Source organism: Melospiza georgiana, chromosome 26, assembly GCF_028018845.1.
Source record: "Melospiza georgiana isolate bMelGeo1 chromosome 26, bMelGeo1.pri, whole genome shotgun sequence".
Lineage (NCBI taxonomy): Eukaryota > Metazoa > Chordata > Aves > Passeriformes > Passerellidae > Melospiza > Melospiza georgiana.
This window is the reverse complement of record NC_080455.1, coordinates 1854601-1870968: the sequence shown is the minus strand read 5'-3', so window position 1 is coordinate 1870968 and position 16368 is coordinate 1854601. Positions and strand designations below refer to the sequence as shown.

The 16368-nt window shown below is 43.3% G+C and overlaps 2 protein-coding genes across 3 annotated transcripts in view; one reads left to right on the top strand and one right to left on the bottom strand.

The window, feature by feature from the left end:
- Positions 1–1622: 1622 nt before the first annotated feature.
- Positions 1623–6927, bottom strand: LSM7 (LSM7 homolog, U6 small nuclear RNA and mRNA degradation associated). The gene is made up of 4 exons (XM_058041001.1): positions 6863–6927; positions 6540–6630; positions 5253–5324; positions 1623–2675 (listed from the first exon to the last, which is right to left on the bottom strand). Exons 1-4 carry the CDS (start codon positions 6905–6907, stop codon positions 2533–2535), a joined length of 351 nt encoding a protein of 116 aa, XP_057896984.1. The 5' UTR covers positions 6908–6927; the 3' UTR covers positions 1623–2532.
- Positions 6928–7050: 123 nt separating this feature from the next.
- SPPL2B (signal peptide peptidase like 2B) overlaps positions 7051–16368 on the top strand; it is a 31123-nt gene continuing 21805 nt past the window's right edge. For both annotated transcript variants that reach the window (XM_058040988.1, XM_058040989.1), the window contains exons 1-2: positions 7051–7125; positions 15027–15146. In XM_058040988.1, coding sequence (XP_057896971.1) covers positions 7069–7125; positions 15027–15146 — 177 coding nt within the window. In that variant the 5' untranslated portion in view covers positions 7051–7068. The remainder of the gene's footprint in view (positions 7126–15026; positions 15147–16368) is intronic.

Sequence of the window (16368 nt, the reverse complement as noted above, 5' to 3'; positions counted from 1 at the left end):
CATCTACTTTTACCAGGTAAGGCCACAGCAAATAAGGGGAGCTGTTAGCCAAGCAAAGAGCCTGGGCTAAAAAGAAAACAACTGGAGAAACAACCAAAAGATTCCTAAGCAGTGAGTAAATATAAAGAAGTTGTAAAAAACATTGAACCCATTTGGAAAAAAACAACCATTATCTCATCTTTCATTAGTTCAAGTTTAACCAATGTGATTACATTTTTTATTAGATATCTAACTTTATACTTTAGTAAGAGAAGGAGTGAGCCCTCATTCAAACCCAGATGGCTTCACATGTTCAGTCATCCTCAATTTAAAAGCACTAAATAAACACAGATGTAGGACAAGCAACAGCTAATGCCACAGTGAAATTTTCCAAAGCTATTGCATGAAGAGACTTGGATAGGGACCTTGAAGGAGAGTCCCTTACCCAAAGAGCCCATACCAGCAAGACTCACCCCCAGTTCTTGGCAGAGCTCAGCAAACAGAAGCCTTGACAGTGTCTCACCATGCCATCATAAAAACTTTATTCCTTATTTCTAGTCTGGATCACCCTTCTTTTAGCTTAAACCATTACCCCTTGTCCTATCACAACAGGCCCTGCTAAAATGTCTGTCCCCTATTATTTTCAAATTCTTCTTTTCAGGTACTTGACTCCAAAGTATAACCTCAGAGTCTGTGCTACAGAACAAGAGAGCCATGCAGCTCACAAGAAAGACCAAGCACCCAATCACCTGAGCAGGAAATGTTGGGAATATGCCCCTCTCCAGAGTTTACACACTTGACCCCAGCTTCAGGCAGATCTCCCAACACTGAGAGCCCAGAATCCAGCCCAGAGAGCCCCAGCAGGTCTGTTTCTGATGCTATACTTAGAGTGCAAAAATAGTGCAGCACATTATTGGCATCAACACCAGCAATCTTTCTCCCATCTAAAAGGACAGTTCAAGACTCTGCTCAGGCTGATGGCAAGCAAATTCTACTCCTCACACCCTAAATAAGGATTATCTTTTGAACTGTGCAGTTTCACAAGCAAGTTTTGTAGCATTAGTAAACTAGGTTGTGAGGAGCACAACTTCATAGACAGCTCTGTGAGTCCCCAGATTAAAATCCAGACGCACACAAGTTCACACAGGCAACATCACACACAACACCTGGTCCCTAGTTTCAGAGCCTCCTGGAAGTCAGATTCACTAAAATGAAATCTACTCTAAGTTCCCACCCATTTTGGAGCTGATCCAGGAAATGTTATGCACGGGAGAAAAGTGCTGTGGCCAAAATAATCAATACAACCTGTACTTGCCATGTGTTCTTGACACCCTTCAGGAACAAAACTGCTGCTGCCAGCAAAACAATTCACTCTGCCACAGCCTCCTCATAAAGGGTCCTCTATAAAGGCAAGAGCAGGTGGCAGAAGCAGGTTACAGGCTCCAGGCACATGCCTCAACCAGTTAGTCTTTAAAATGCTTCAGAAGAGGGACAAGATGCTCTCAGGCCTTTTCCATCAATTCCCTGTTTGAAGTACGGCTTCTGCTCTGGTCCCTCCTGATCCTGCAGTGTTTATGCACCTCCTGAACTAATTTTAGATTTATGTCAGCTGTAGTGCACTTTCACAGATTAAAAAACAGACATTTAGAAACAGATCAATTTGTCTTTATTCACTCAGAACTCCTCATATCTTGCATTTTCTGCAGTATAAAAGAAATAAAAATGTTTACTTACAAATCAAGTTATAACAGGCAAAACCACAAGTGGATAGCTACAATATAAAAATATGCAGTACTTCCAGATACTGCCTACAATTGAACAAATGTTAGGCTATTAAATATTCTCCCCCTAAAATTCCAAGTAACAAATAGCTACCTCCATAAGGTTTAGGTCACTCAACCAAGCATTATCCCACAAGTTAGACCAGTCCTCTGTAGAAATATCTGAGCCTGCTGATACACAGATCACAGCCCACCAGTTCTGGAACAAGTGCTGAAAAAGACCTTCTTGGCTACATCCCTTGTAAAGGTGATGACACTACACAAGGAAGTAATTTTCCTGCACAAGAGACTGAACTCAACAGCAGAAGACAACAACATAATGCTTCCCCAGTTGAGTACTGATATCTAAGAGGAAGAAAAAGATGTTCTACTGTTTTTAGGCTTTTAATTTGGAATAAAGGCATTTTAATGTGTTTAAAAATTGAAAGAATATAACCAATATTCAGGGCATTCATAACTAATTTTATGGGGTTGTTTCAAAACTCACAAGATCAAGAAGGTCTCAGACAATTCACGACAATATTTTCTCTTCTGTCAGCTCTAAACAACATAGTTACACGCTTATTTGGGGGCAGGAGGAAAACAAGAATATGCTTCTTACATTCCCCATCCTCTCATCATTTATGAAAGCCACAAAAATAAAAATTGACTTCTTTCACACTAACAAATACACATTCAAACTTCCCCCCCAAAACAGGAAGCTTCTCACACACTGATAGTTTTCTCCAATGACTTGCACCCCGAAGTTTTCAGAGACAATTCAAAGAAAGCATTAGCCATCCTGCTGCTGAATGAAAGGGTTTGGAATCGCTTCCATTCCATCCTGTGGACAAATCAGAACCACAGAAGTCCCTCTGCAAACCACAAGTCCCAGCTGACGTGTGTCTTCTGTTAATTTAAATTGATCATCCGGATCTAAAAAGCAGAGATCCATGGTTAGAACAGGAAAATAAGAAAAGGAAACCAAATTCCATCAGCTTTAAAAGGCACAGACATGCATGCTCTTTCCTGGCATAGCTGCTTTGTTTTACTGAACACATGGACCATACAGGTGATGCAGCAGTGACATTTGATGTTTTCAAGACCTTACCTACAGTAAGCAATAACAAAACTTGCTTTGTATGCAACAAAAAGCAGAACACAGTTATTAAAGAATTCATAAGCCTCTAAGTAAGTGATTAAAAAAAGCTCTTGATCCCATTTCAAATGTCATTATAGACAAACACTTGGGGATTAACACAGATCAGAAAAAGACCCTGACTTCTCAATGCACTAGGGAAGAGAGCACCAGTCCATTCTCAGACCAGGCCAAATAGGGCTGGATTAGGACAAACAAAACCAATATTCCATATGTATTCCATATAGAGATATCTCTATATTCAATAGAAATGAACAACACATTTCAAAACTCTCCTTTAAAGATGAAATTCAAAGCTTCTGTGCTCCCTTTTAAACAGGTTGGAGAGTACTCTTCAAAAACACTGTCCTATCAAATGATAGCTTTTGTATCAGAGAGAAAGAGACACTGCTTTATTCAAGCTTTAGAGGAAAAGGGCAGCCAGTGAGATAACTATACAGGAGCTCAAGCAAGGACTACCAGGGATGTTCTATCACAGGGAATGTGCTTAATCTAACTTTTGCTGCAGAATCACCTTTAAAGGTCATCTAGTACAGCCCCCCTGCAACAAGCAGGCGCATCTTTAACTACACCCAGTTGCTCAGAGTCCCATCTTTGAATGCTCCCAAAGGATGGGGCACCTACCACCTCTCCGAGCAGCTTGTCCCAGTATTTTTACCATACTCATTACAAAAAAAACCTGTCTTCCTTAGATCTATATCTTCTGTTATATCTACATTGGCCCTCCTTTAGTTTAAACCCATTACGTCTTGCTCTGCCACAACAGGGCCTGCTGAAGCATTCACCCCCTGGCATTTCCCTTTATGTCCCTTTAAAACTGAAAGGGCACAATACTAACTCCTCAAAGATCTCTCTTGTCCAGGTGAGCAGGCTCAGCTGTGCCAGGCTGGCTCAGAGCAGAGGGGCTCCAGCCCTGGCAGCATCTCCGTGGCTCCTCTGGCCTGGCTGCAGCAGCCCCACGTCCTCCTGCTGCTGTTGCCCAGGGCTGGGGCAGCTCTGCAGGTGGGGTCTGAGCTGAGCCCAGGGGCAGAGGGGCAGAATCCCCTCCCTGGTAGGGATGCAGCCCAGGATACAGCTGGCTTTGTGAGCTGCAAGCATATATTGTCCAGCCTCTCATCCACCAGCAAGTCCAAGTCCCTCTCAGCAGGGCTGCTCTCAATATTCATCCCCCAGCCTGGGTCTTGCTGAACCTCATGAGGTTCCTTTGGGCCCTCTTCAAAAACTTGTCCAGGTCCCTCTGGATGCCCCCATCCTTCAGGTGTGTGACCTGCAGACTGAGGGTGAACGTGATCCCACTGCCTACATCTCTGATGGACACTAGACAGTACTGGTCCCCAGAGATCTCTGAGGGACACCCCCTGTCCCTGATGTTCACGAGGACATGAAGCCATTGACTACTACCCTCTGCATATGATCATCCAACCAATTCCACATTCACCAAACAGTTCACCCATCAAATCCACTTCTCTTCAACTTAGGGAGAAGGATGTTGTGGGGTGTGGCAGCTGCTCTCAGGCCACAGAGAGCAACAGACAACTTTCCCAGGCCTTTCTGGGAAGAGGCTGTGAGAAGCTCAGAGAAAAGAATGAGAAATAGTTCTTATCTTGGCCTGCTGCACCTGTTATTGTGAACATGTGGAATGTGTTATGGAGATTTGTTTACCAAAGGGTGATTTCTTAATTAGCCAATGGTGATAGTGTTTGGATTGGAGGACCAATTCAGTCCAGGTGTATTGTAATGCAATTGCTATTAAAGCAATGGGTTTCTTAATAATGATATATATAAATACATATATATAAAATAAAAATATTGATCAGCCTTCTGTGACCATGGAGGCAATGCTAATTATTACCCAGCTGGGGGCCTGCTGCTGTGACAGTGTCAAAGGCCACTGGGTTGTTCAGACAGGATTTTCCCTTGGTAAAGCCATGGTGGAGGTCTAAAATCACGTCCCTGTCCTCCATATGTCTTAGCAGAGCTCCAAGGAGGATCCTTTCCATGACCACCCCAGGCACAAGAAGTCAGGCTGACAGCACAGTAGTTCCCCAGGCTCCTTTCTTCCCTTTTGAAAAATGGTTTCAATGTTTCCCTCTTTCCCATTATCTGACTGCCATCACTTTTTAAATGTTTTAGGGTAGCCTGGGAAGTGTAAGCCAATTCCCTCAGGAACATGCTATCAGGTCCCATAGACCCGTCACCTTATGTCTTTCTTTACAAGACAGTTATCCCAAGCATGTTGCAGTTTGGGTGATGTTAATCTGCAGTTTCTCCTTATTCACTTACAGAGCTGTAAGATTTCTGTCAAGAAAATCACCCAGGGAAGGGAAGCTTTCCAAAGATTGCACTTTACTTACCTCGCATGTACTCAATGGTACCATCCAGCACAAGGTTCAGAAGAGGGTCAAATCCTTTCAAGACACCACTTGCTATTGAAGACCACACAGAAAACAACGATTAGGACCAAAACAAGGCATACAGCAACATAAGACTTCATGAAAGGTAGATTCAGTTCTCCAGGCCTGTTCCCTCCTTCAGGCAAGTCCAAACAAATGAGGCCAGAGATATTAAACAGTGTCTTCTTTATCAATGGCAAGTACACAAAAACTGGTCTGCATTGCACCAATTAAAACTTACAGACTTCTCAATCAATTCTTCCAAATGTTCTTCAAGACACTAACATTTTTGCTTTCAGACAATTTCAAGGGCACTTTAAGAATACTGTATAACAAATCAGTACAAGTCACACAAAGAAAAAAAAAAGACAACTCCAACACAAAATAAATATCCTTAATGAAAGGTTATGGTTAAAAATGAAGCAAGACCATATTTTAAGTTCTTTCCTCAGAAACCCCATCTTCCAGGTGCCCTCCTGGCACATCATGCCTTTAGCATAAGCACTGCCTCACGGGAAGGCACTGCAGATAGACCAGCACTTTGCCCTAATGGAGAACGTGATTCCACAAGACTAGGCACTCAATATATCACAGAATTACATAGAGGGACTTCACAGTTCGACAAATACATTTCTCAGTGAGGAGTTCAAGTAACCTCCAAACCCTTATAAGCACAAGGCTGCAGTGGAGTTTGAAACTGCAGCACATGGTAAATAAACTCAGACAAACAAGTGCCTGCGGGTGGCACCAAGCGCACTGGGATGGACCTGCCCAGCTGGGAAGGGACGGGCATGCAAAGGCACCGTGGCATGTATTGAACCGCTCCGGGCAAGCTTACCATGTCAAGAGATGAAAGGCACGACAGTTGCGTTAATTGTTACATCCATAAATGTTTCTTTGTCCCTTTAAGTGCATCCTTGCAATGCCAAAAGAAAGAAAGGGAGAAAAAAAAAAAAAAAAAAACAAAAAAAAAAAAACAGCCCCAGCCAAAATAAGGCTGTTCAAAACAACTAATAAGAGATGCACAGATGAGCCATTAAAGTGCACCCAGGAGATCAATGGAACACTTAAACGACAGAACCTTCGCACCATTAAGTGCAACCACCAATAAGTCAAAGCACCCGCTACTCCTCCGCTTCCCTTGAGGGGAAAGCAGCGTGAGCAGGAGGGCAGAGCCGACAGGCATCGGCTGAGGGAAAACGCCGAGAGGCCAAAGAGCTCCGTGCTGCAGCCACGCGCCGGGCTCACCTTCCCGCCCGCCCTGGAACTTCACCCGGATGGTCTTGTCGATGTACTTGGAGAGGTCCAAGATGCTCTCCTTCTTCTTCTTCTCCTTATCCTACGGCAGAGCACAGGCGGCTCAGTTAAAGCGCGCCATCGGCGGAGATACAGACCCGGAACGCCGCTGCGGGATGCCGCGGTGGCGGGACGGGGGCGCAGGTGCACCACCGGCACCACCGGCACCACCGGCACCACCGGCACCACCGGCACCACCGGCACCACCGGCACCACCGGCACCACCGGCACCACCGGCACCACCGGCACCGAGCCCACACTACCCCGTTCCTCACCGCCATCTTCCCCGCACCGCCGCCACCGCCGCCGCCACTCGCCATTTCATTCGGCACCGCCAGAAGTGACGTCGTGCCCCGGCGGAGCCGGTTGGCGGCTCGGGGCGCTGAGGCGGGACGTCCGGGGCGGGCTCTCGGTGCCCGGTGCGGAAGGGTCCGGCCCGGCCCAGGTCGGAACAAAGCGGCGGCGGCGCGGCAGGCCCGGCATGGCGGCGCGGCCGGCCCCGCTCCGCCTCTGGCTGTTCCTGCATCTGCTGCCGCAGGTCAGTGGCCGGGCCGGGCCGGGCCGTGCGCTGCCCGAGCTACGCGCCCAGCCCGGCTGAGGGCGGGGAGCGGCCCCGGGCGCAGCCGGGCCCCGGCGGGTTGTGCGGCGCGTCCGAGCCCGGAGCCGCCTCCCGTGGGCGCTCGGAGGTGCTGCAGCCGCCCCGCAGCGGGCCGGGGCCGAGCCGTGGCCGCAGGAAGGCTGCCGGCCCTGCCCTCCGCGATCTGGCAGTATTGATACATCTGTGGGTCTGGGGTTGTTTGAGGCCTTTTTGTGCTTTCTTTAGTAACTAGCGTTTTCCTCGTAGTTCCTAAAACTTCGGGCACCCGTGGGCCCAGCCCAGCATCCTCGCCAGGCAGCCCCAGGGAGGGAAGCGCAGCCGAGCCCCCGGGCCAGATCCCCGCAGTGACGGCTCTGGCTTTATCCTCACTGACAAACTCCCTGAGAGGAAGCGTTCAGCAGAAAAGAAGGGATTTCTGCTGACCCTGACTCTGTAGTCTGCCTTGGGTCTTGTATTGATTGTCATTACTAAAATATTAATTATTTTGTGGGATACGTTCTAAGGGTGTGACAAACTAGGCATGTAATCCTCATACAGGAGAGAGTGGATTTCTAGCAATTGCATTGCATGGTATATAGCTTTTGCCTTTTAAGTTTGGTGTTTTGTGTTCTGAAAATTTTGAAACGTCATTTAATGTGTCATTTAAGCTTCTTGACTGTTAGGTAATTTGGAGTGTATTATGGCTTCTTGAATATTATTGGTGTAACATCGTAACATGGAACTCTAATTTTTCCTGCTTCTGCCTCTGTCTCCTTACTGTTTCCTTGCCAATAACCTTTAGTTACAGAGTAGTCTGGTTGTCAGCTATCTTCTTTATTTCTGTATCATTCCCTTTTTGCATCCATTATCCTTACCTTCATTATGTGTTCATTATGCTCTTGCATGCCCCATGCATTTTGTCATCTCCACTGATGCTTTGCAGGGACTGGTAGTGCCAGTGTAGTCCCAACAAATTAATAAGATTTAATTAACGGATTAACAAGAATGAGTCAAACACTGGCACGGAGTCAGTTTGACCCATCAGTTTGGGGAAGGTGAGCATATGGCAGTGCAGAAGGACAGTGGGTGGATAGTCCACCAGTGGGTACTTGGAGGTCTTAGGTTCAGCTCCATGCATTGCAGCACATTCCTGTCTGTAAACATTTGGTATATTTGTGCAGTGGAAGTGTTAACGTATTTGAATAAGCTTGGGCAGACTGGCCAGGGTACTGAAGCAGTCCTGCTGCTGCAGTGAAAAGTGGATGTACTGTGTGCTGCCAATATGTTTCTGTTAGCCAAGCTGGCGTTTTAAAAATTTGCTTGAATACCTTGTATTGTGCATAACTTCTGCATCTCTTGTGCTTGGACTTGTTGGGGTGGCTTGAGTAGCACATCCTCCTTAGTGTGAGGCAGAGAAGAGTGCTCTGCTGCACTTGTCCTGGTTTGGTACCCCTGTGACTGATGGCTGCAGTCATTCCAGGGGACAGAGCTGACAGCTGGTGTCAGGAGCTGCTGTGTGGGTTTTCTTTGTGCCAGCTGTACTCATTCTCAGTGCTTTACTCTTGCCTTAGTGAGCATATACCTTTGTCTCCCTCTTTGAAACAGGATAATAGAAATGTTGGTTTTTTGGTTTTTTTTTGTTTTCCCTGGGGCAAGAGGAGGTAGTGTCCACATTTGCTTCTATCTTCTGATTTAGGGAGAAGGATCAGCCTGGCTACTGAAGTATGGCTCTTCCAAATCTGGGTCCTTATCTGGGAACACTTTAAGAGTGGTGTGATCTTATAGATCCAAGTAAAATCTGCACTTAGATCTTGCTTTGGTATTTGAGTTCTCACATTTCATTTAAATTCCTGTTCTTCCCAGGTATTGTTACCCCTCAGTTTCCTGTAACAACAGCAGATATGTGAGCCTTTGACTAGTGACGAACATAGCAACATGATCTGCAGCAAGTGTGTTGGATCTAGCTGGCCTTCACTATAGCAGGTTTCAGCAGAATATGTTGAATTGAGGTGATTGGTTTGTATTTTAAATTAGGGCACTCTGATATGGGTCCAAAGAATTGGAAAGTCTGTCTGAAATTCTGCATTATGGTGGTGGCTGACAATTTAAGTCTCCTGGAATCATTGCATTATGAATACGTAGCTCTCTGCACTGTGTTTGTTGAAGGAGTGTTTTATTTGTGGCAGCTTTGCTGCCTGCTGTTGCTGGTCTCCAGATGGATCAGTGCAGTTCATGGGAAAGAATGACTCCAGCTCCTGGGAACTCAGACATGGTACCTACTCTAAGAGGAGGATAGCTCATTCGTTCCTTCTTCAAGGAACACAGCTCCCAGTGTCTGTGAAATCTCTCTTGAGGTATGAGTGGCTAGGTCAGTTAATAGAGCTGCTGAAAGCAGAAAAGGTGTATGGGACATGAGTGAGTGTGGGGCCAGAGGCAGGGAGGAACAAACAAGACAGACATTGGGTTGGCTCAGTCACACACACTGAAGTTTCTTGAAATACTGGTGAACTGAATTCTTCCTCTCTGCCTTCTATAATTTAACTTGCGAGTCCAGTGCTTGCCTCTGAGCTACATTAATTCACCTAAAAAAACTTGCACAGCAAATAAACTGGGGAGCATTCTTCTCTTTTATGCATTGGTCTGTGGAAGGTCCTGATGAGATTTAGAGTTAACAAGTATGCCCTTCTATTACCGTGAACATTAGATTAGCTCTTCTGTTAAATTCTGCCCTCAGATTTTACATTTCTGTTGTGTGAAAACCCTTTCCAGTTTTGCAGCTTTATAGAAAACACTTTCTTTTGTGTTAATTATACACTATTGTGTGCTTTGTAAGCCACAGGATCAATAAGATGCAAGTATTATAATATACCTTATTGTCACAGCAGCTGTTGTTTTCTGTGTTTGAAAAAGGCTGGACTTGATATCCAGACACTTGGAGAAGACCCTTTGGTGTTGTAGGCACATTGTATAGGATTGCACAGGAGATGATATTTTCTCCTGGGTTAATTTAGGATATGAAGTGGTCTCTAGGAGTAAGGAATCATCATAAATATCTATGCCAGTGCATCAGCAGCACTGCTTGAACTTTTGTTGTCTCATACCTACTGACATGAATAAAAACAAACCTGGATGCATGAAAGTGGATAAGAACAAACTTCAGAACCATGCTTTGCTTCTAAGTGATAATAGCTTTGTAAAAATGTCTGTTAATCCACATTATCCACAGATTATGTTCTCTACTGAGTTTCTAAAACTCTTGTGTTCCCTCTTCTGCTTTTAGCCCCGCTCTTATTGCATTTAATTCCTCTCACACTTGACTTTCATTTGGCCTTTGGAACACAAATCCACATAGCTTCTAAAATGTTTTGAGCATTTCACATTAGGAAACTTTTGCTCCCTTAATATTTCTTTGAAGAACATCCATTAAATGGCTCAGAAAGCAAAATTGTGTATAACTGCCTCGCGGGTGCCTTTTAGGAATTATTCCTGAGTTCCAGTAATGCTTATCTCCACAGAAATGTAGCAACACACCCTATACTTAGTCTCATTCTAAAGGTGTGTGCCATATATTTCATAGATGTGAAACTTTTAACTGTACAGCCTGATTGTTTCCCATATGCATAAAGCTGTTCAATTATGGGAGAGCTCCTACAAAACTGCCTGAAGATTTTGAAGGGAATTGTACATGTAATATTCAAAGCTAAGATCCTCCATGTTTTGTTTGTTTATCTAAGCCCAGTTAGACCACGTACAATAAGCAGGGAACATTCTTTTGTTCTTGTCTTTTGTGTGTGACTGTATTTGCATCTCTGTTATTTGTTACTCTTCAAAATCAAATTCAAGATAATAAGTACAGGTTATTTTTCTAAATTATTTGTTTCTGTTGTTTAGGTGCTATGGTTGGATACCTGAGATATGAGTTAACAAGTCCACTATAGCAGGGAATTGGAGTTCTTGTTTCCTCACAGCATATGCACAGTAGTGCCTGTCTTTCTGCACAGATCTCTTGGAAACTTGCACTGTGCTCAAGTGGCTTAAATCTGCATTGAGCTAATCGGTGTGACCTCCCCTATCAGCATGCTTCAGGACAAATGTCATTGCCTCTAAAGGACTGAGTTAGCACTCATGTTATAAAAAAGGGAAAAAGTTGCTGCATATGTTAACAAAGACCATTTATATGCAGAAGAGCTAAATATAAAAATCTCTACCTCCTGTGTATTTTTACAATGGCGTTTCTTTACTTCTTTGCTGACATCTTGCAGCAGAATGCCATCATTGCCTCTGGGCACACTGTGTGTGTTAAAGAGTGATTTACAATGCAGGTGGTAAAAAATGGCACAGTGTAAAATACTAGTAAAACACACAACTCCTCACTGTGTCCAGAGAAGAGGTGGGTGTCCCATCCCTGAAAGTGTTCAAGGCCAGGTTGAACAAGGTTTGGTCTACTTGACAATTTCCCAGCCCATTGCCAGGGATTTGGACAAGGTGACCTTTAAAAGTCCCTTCCAACCTAAACCATTCTGTAATTCTCAAAAGTTTTCAAAAAACCATCTTTTTACCCTGAGTGTCTCCTAGGGATGCATGGTAATTTCTGTGTAGTAGGGTTTGAAATAAAGAGGGAGAAATAAATCTGATTGATTGTTTTAATGGATTTTTGAACAAGCATGTTAAGATACGACATTTTTGCTGACTCCAGTCATCTTTAGCATCTTGTTGCTCGGCTGCTACATGAAGAAACAGATGTGTTAGGTGTATTTATAAGAGTGTAACTGCATAATTATCATATCATTGGTGTGTTTAGGTTAGGAATGTTAAACTAGATGTTGACAAATTAGTCTGTCACAATGTTCTAATTAGTAGCAGCGATGGTTAGGGATATGATGTTATATTTATCTCCTGAACAAAGTTTCATCAGTTCTGGTAGGCACAAAGTGATTTCCTTGGGGAAAGCTAAAGCAGAGCAATAGACCAGTTAAACATATCTTCAGTCAATGACTTCAGTTTTGCTTGAGTGCTGGACAAGAGAAAGAGAGAAGGAAGAATGGAAAGGAAGGAATTGGATGTGTGGGTATGAGAGGAGTATGACACAAAGGGGGATGGTAGAAAGATAAGATGGTTGTGTGGGGAGGGGGCTTGTTTGTTTGGTTTAAGGGCATTTTGGTTGGTTGCTGTATTTTGGTTTTTTGCAACTTCCAAGTGCTAAGTGCTAGCAAGGATTAGTGAATGTCCTCAATAAAATGGAGAAACTTCCCATTACAATAGGAAACAAATGCTCTGGGAACACAAAAATGATAAGAGGAAGAATCCAGTCACATTGACAGTGTCTGGTGTTCCTTCAGACTGGATTTCCAAATCAGTGAGCTGAAATAGTGTTTTGAGACTGCTGCATTTAATATGCGGTCAACTTTTTCCTGACTGTCTAGTAGCTTGTATGAAGCTAAAATACAGATATGATTTGCATTTGCTCTCAGCATCATCCTTTTGTAATCTATTACCAGACAGCACTTCTTGAACATTGAAATTGCTCTGTAAGAGCACTGTGAGGCTCTAAAGCAGCAACTGAAGATCAGCAAGACTCTCCTTCAAAAAGAAGCATTACTGTGGGTTTGTATAATTGAATTACATTTTTAAAGTTAGGTTTTGTCCTGCTTTCTGAGCACTACGTTTGTATGTGAAGCATTAAAATCTTTTTGCAGCAGCTGGTCAGATCTTAATCTGAAATTGAATTTTTAATGTGTTGATGTTCAAACCTGACCAGATGGCCACAGAATGCATATAAGCAAACTTCACACTGAGGAGCTGATGTTCAGTATTTTGTATAAAGGAAAGATGCTCCTGATTTACTCTTTTTCAGTGAGTGGAAATGGTGCCTGACAGTCCTCCCAAGACAGAGCCTGCAATCCCTGTGTTGCTGCTCTGAGGAGCAAGTGTCCTGTAGACTTGATGGCTGATTGGTAAAGTGATGATGCTCTGATGCCTTCTTGTTCAAGCAAGGACAAGAGCCTCTTGTCAGAGAGAGAAGCACTGCAAGGGACCTGTTTGCCACTCAGAAATGGCCAGGAGGATTATTTCAGCATCCTTAGAACACTACAAACAGACCTCATCATACACTTTGTGTTTCTTAACCATTTCCAAGATCAGGGAGGATTTAAAATTATTTTGACTCAGTTAATACAAGAATGAAATCAACAGTAATTAAAGGAAACTACCGCTAGTGTTAGGGGAGTTGTACATATTTCCACTGTTATTTTGTCTTCCTGATTCCCTGGGTAAACTAATCTCCTAGGACTTGGGGTACAAACAGACAAAAGTACTTTATGTGTGTGTATATATATATATATACTCTTATAGATGATTTAGGTTCAGCTTTTTGGATGAAAGATGAGGAATATACCTAGTACTCACAAAATTGTGTCACTATACACAGGGAAGGGAAGGATAGGAGCAGATGTTTAAAAGAACAGACCTCATCATGAAGAATGAGATTTGTGTAAACATCTGTGTTAAGGATGTGTTTGCTAGTACCTACTTGAAAGCCCCCAGATCTTCCAGTTTTGCTGGGAAATGGCCTGGTACAATCTGACCTAACCAAAATAATGAGGAAATTACTGTGTTGGCTGTGGGGGGTTTTTTTGTTTGTTTGTTTGTTGGGTTGTTTTTTTGATTTTTTTTTTTTTTTTTTTTTGCAGGGATGGGAAGCTGAAAATATTTGTGCTAAAATCAGCACATCTTGCAGTTAGGTGTAGTGTAAGCAATTCACTGAACGAGCAAGTTACATACTGTGTATCACAACTGAGATGTCTAAAACTGGTAGATTTGCTGCATGTTACTAATTTTATTTTTTGCTGTAATTCTTGTTCTCTTACTCCATGTTACTACAGGATCTGGGTTCTGTTATCTCAGTTTCCGTGAGTTCTTCAGGAGAATTCTAACATGTACATGATGCAAAAGATAGCTAACCTCTTTATAAAAATGAACATGAAATGCTATGGGTATGGAATATCTCTTTGTTGAATCATCTGCCTGGTTGTGACCCCTTGCAAACCTCTTGGGCATCTCTTCACCAGGTGAACAGGGTGAGAAACAGAGAAGGCCTTGACACTGCTCACTGTGCAGCAATGCTAAAACATTAGTTTGTTATCAGCATTGTTTTGGGCACAAAACTAAAGCACTGCACCATCAGCTGCCATAAAGAAAACTTAACTCCATCCCAGCCAGACCCAGGACAGGCCTTTAACTATAAATATTAGATATGTAATCTTACTACCTACGTTGTTGCAGATGTCATTGGAGTTTTGACAACAGTGACAGCTGGTCATTGAAGCAGTGATAAATACATGCAGTAGGTAGACTTTGTGTACTACCCAGGACACAAAAAGAGCTGCTGCTGCTTTGGGGTCTTGCCACATCTTCAGCAAAGGTGTCCAAGGTTGAGTTTTGGAGTGAGACAAATTTAGAATTGATCATTATTTCAGGCTGTACTTTCAGGAGTTGGTATCTTATTCATAAAATCATGAAGTGCTGTGGTTATATATATATGTGCACCAGTGTTGTTTGAGGTTGGCTTTTTTGTTTGTTGGGTTCAGTCTTTTTTCTTTAAACACATCCAGTATTGTTTCATCTGATTCTTTGGCCAATTGCTGTGTAGGAGGGAATCTGCCTAATGTAGCTAAAGTCTTTCTTTGAAGCATGATGGAAATAATAACAAATTCCACTGTACTCCCTGCACAGATGTGGAAACTTTTTAGACTCTTGTTTTTCTTTAAAAATACAAAGCAGGCCAGTCAACAGCAAGTTACTCCCTTCACTTCTGACATTTTATGTAACCTAAAATTCTTGTGAAATTTTTGTTACATTTGCAGGTGTACTGTGAGTATGGGATGGTACATGTCCTTTCAGAGAAGGGGAGCAGCAAAGGAAAAGACTACTGTATTCTCTTCAACTCTCAGTGGGCCCATTTGCCGCATGATCTGGGTAAAGCTGTAAGTACCTAGCTAACTAATGACAAAAAATGTATAGAAATGCCTTTGTTACAAGGAAACTTCTGATTTTTTAGTTGGATTAGTAGAATTTGAAGCAACCGCTTTGTTTGTTCTGCCTAGAAAGTGTTTTATCTCCTAAGATCACTGGGCTAGGATGGCAATGTTCATTTCCAGGCATTGTGCAGAGATAATGACTGTTGCTGTTCAAAACAAAAATACTCCTTTTCAATGGTGTGATCAATGAAATTCAAATGGCACATACCTGGGCTTGCAAAGGAGTTTTTGTAGTCAGCCTGGTACAAGAAGATATCAGATGGCTTTTCTTATATGGTGACTGTGGCCTTTAGTGCTTTCTCAGTGTCAAGTGTAATATTAGGTAGTCATAAACTATGTCAAGCTTTTGCTGCATTATTCAAAGCTGTATGAGCTGAAAATGGAGTAAATTCTTCACTATTTTCTGTGAGACAAAGTTACTGGCACTGAATGATGAAATCAGCAAACACACTTTGAATGAGCCCCACAGAATTATTAGAGTTCCTTACCAGTGTGTAGGCAAGTCTCAGTTACTTCTGGTGGGTTTATTGCACATGTAGATTAGTCCCTAGATACATCAATAGTTGTCTTTGCCTTGTATAGACTCAGCTGATAAATTCTTGCAGTTGCCCTGACTGTGTAATGTGAATCAGCACTTGCATGACTGACTGTGGTACTTGTGAGACTGTACTCTGGACACCTTGTTTAAATCAGTCTCCTAAAACTTCACTAGATTCATATCTCAGTAGCTCTGCAGGAGCCAGTACAGTCCAGAAAGCTTGCACAGGCTTGGGTAGTGTATGCTACATCCCTTGCCTGTCCCTGTCTCCTTCCTTGGTTCTTTCCTGCTTTTCCCTTCTTTCACATTCTTGCTCCTCCTCCTTCAGTCCTGCAGCAGTACAGTTCATTAACTGAGGCTGTGCAGTGCAGCACTTTGAGCTCACTCTGCATTTGTGTTGTGCTCTGTGCTCTGAATCTTGCCTGGCCAGGAGTGTAGGTTGGAGCATTTCACTGTCTCCAGAGGTCAGGCTGGAGACAGCAGTTTTCTGAATAAGGCAGAAGCTCCTGACAAGCTGACACTTCCCTTTCCCTCCTAAAACTGTAGAGTCCATTGCACAGGTATTGCATGCTGTGTACCTGTGGATTTTTAATACAAACTGTTCCAGTTTGTCAGGTTAAAACTTTACCT

Excerpts from the sequence above, each read along its gene's own strand:
- LSM7 (XM_058041001.1), bottom strand. The coding sequence starts at position 6,907 with ATGGCGAGTGGCGGCGGCGGTGGCGGCGGTGCGGGGAAGATGGCG. Across the intron at positions 6,631-6,862 it reads GCGGTGCGGGGAAGATGGCG|GATAAGGAGAAGAAGAAGAA; the intron begins GTGAGGAACGGG and ends GCTCTGCCGTAG. Across the intron at positions 5,325-6,539 it reads GTTCCAGGGCGGGCGGGAAG|CAAGTGGTGTCTTGAAAGGA; the intron begins GTGAGCCCGGCG and ends GGTCTTCAATAG.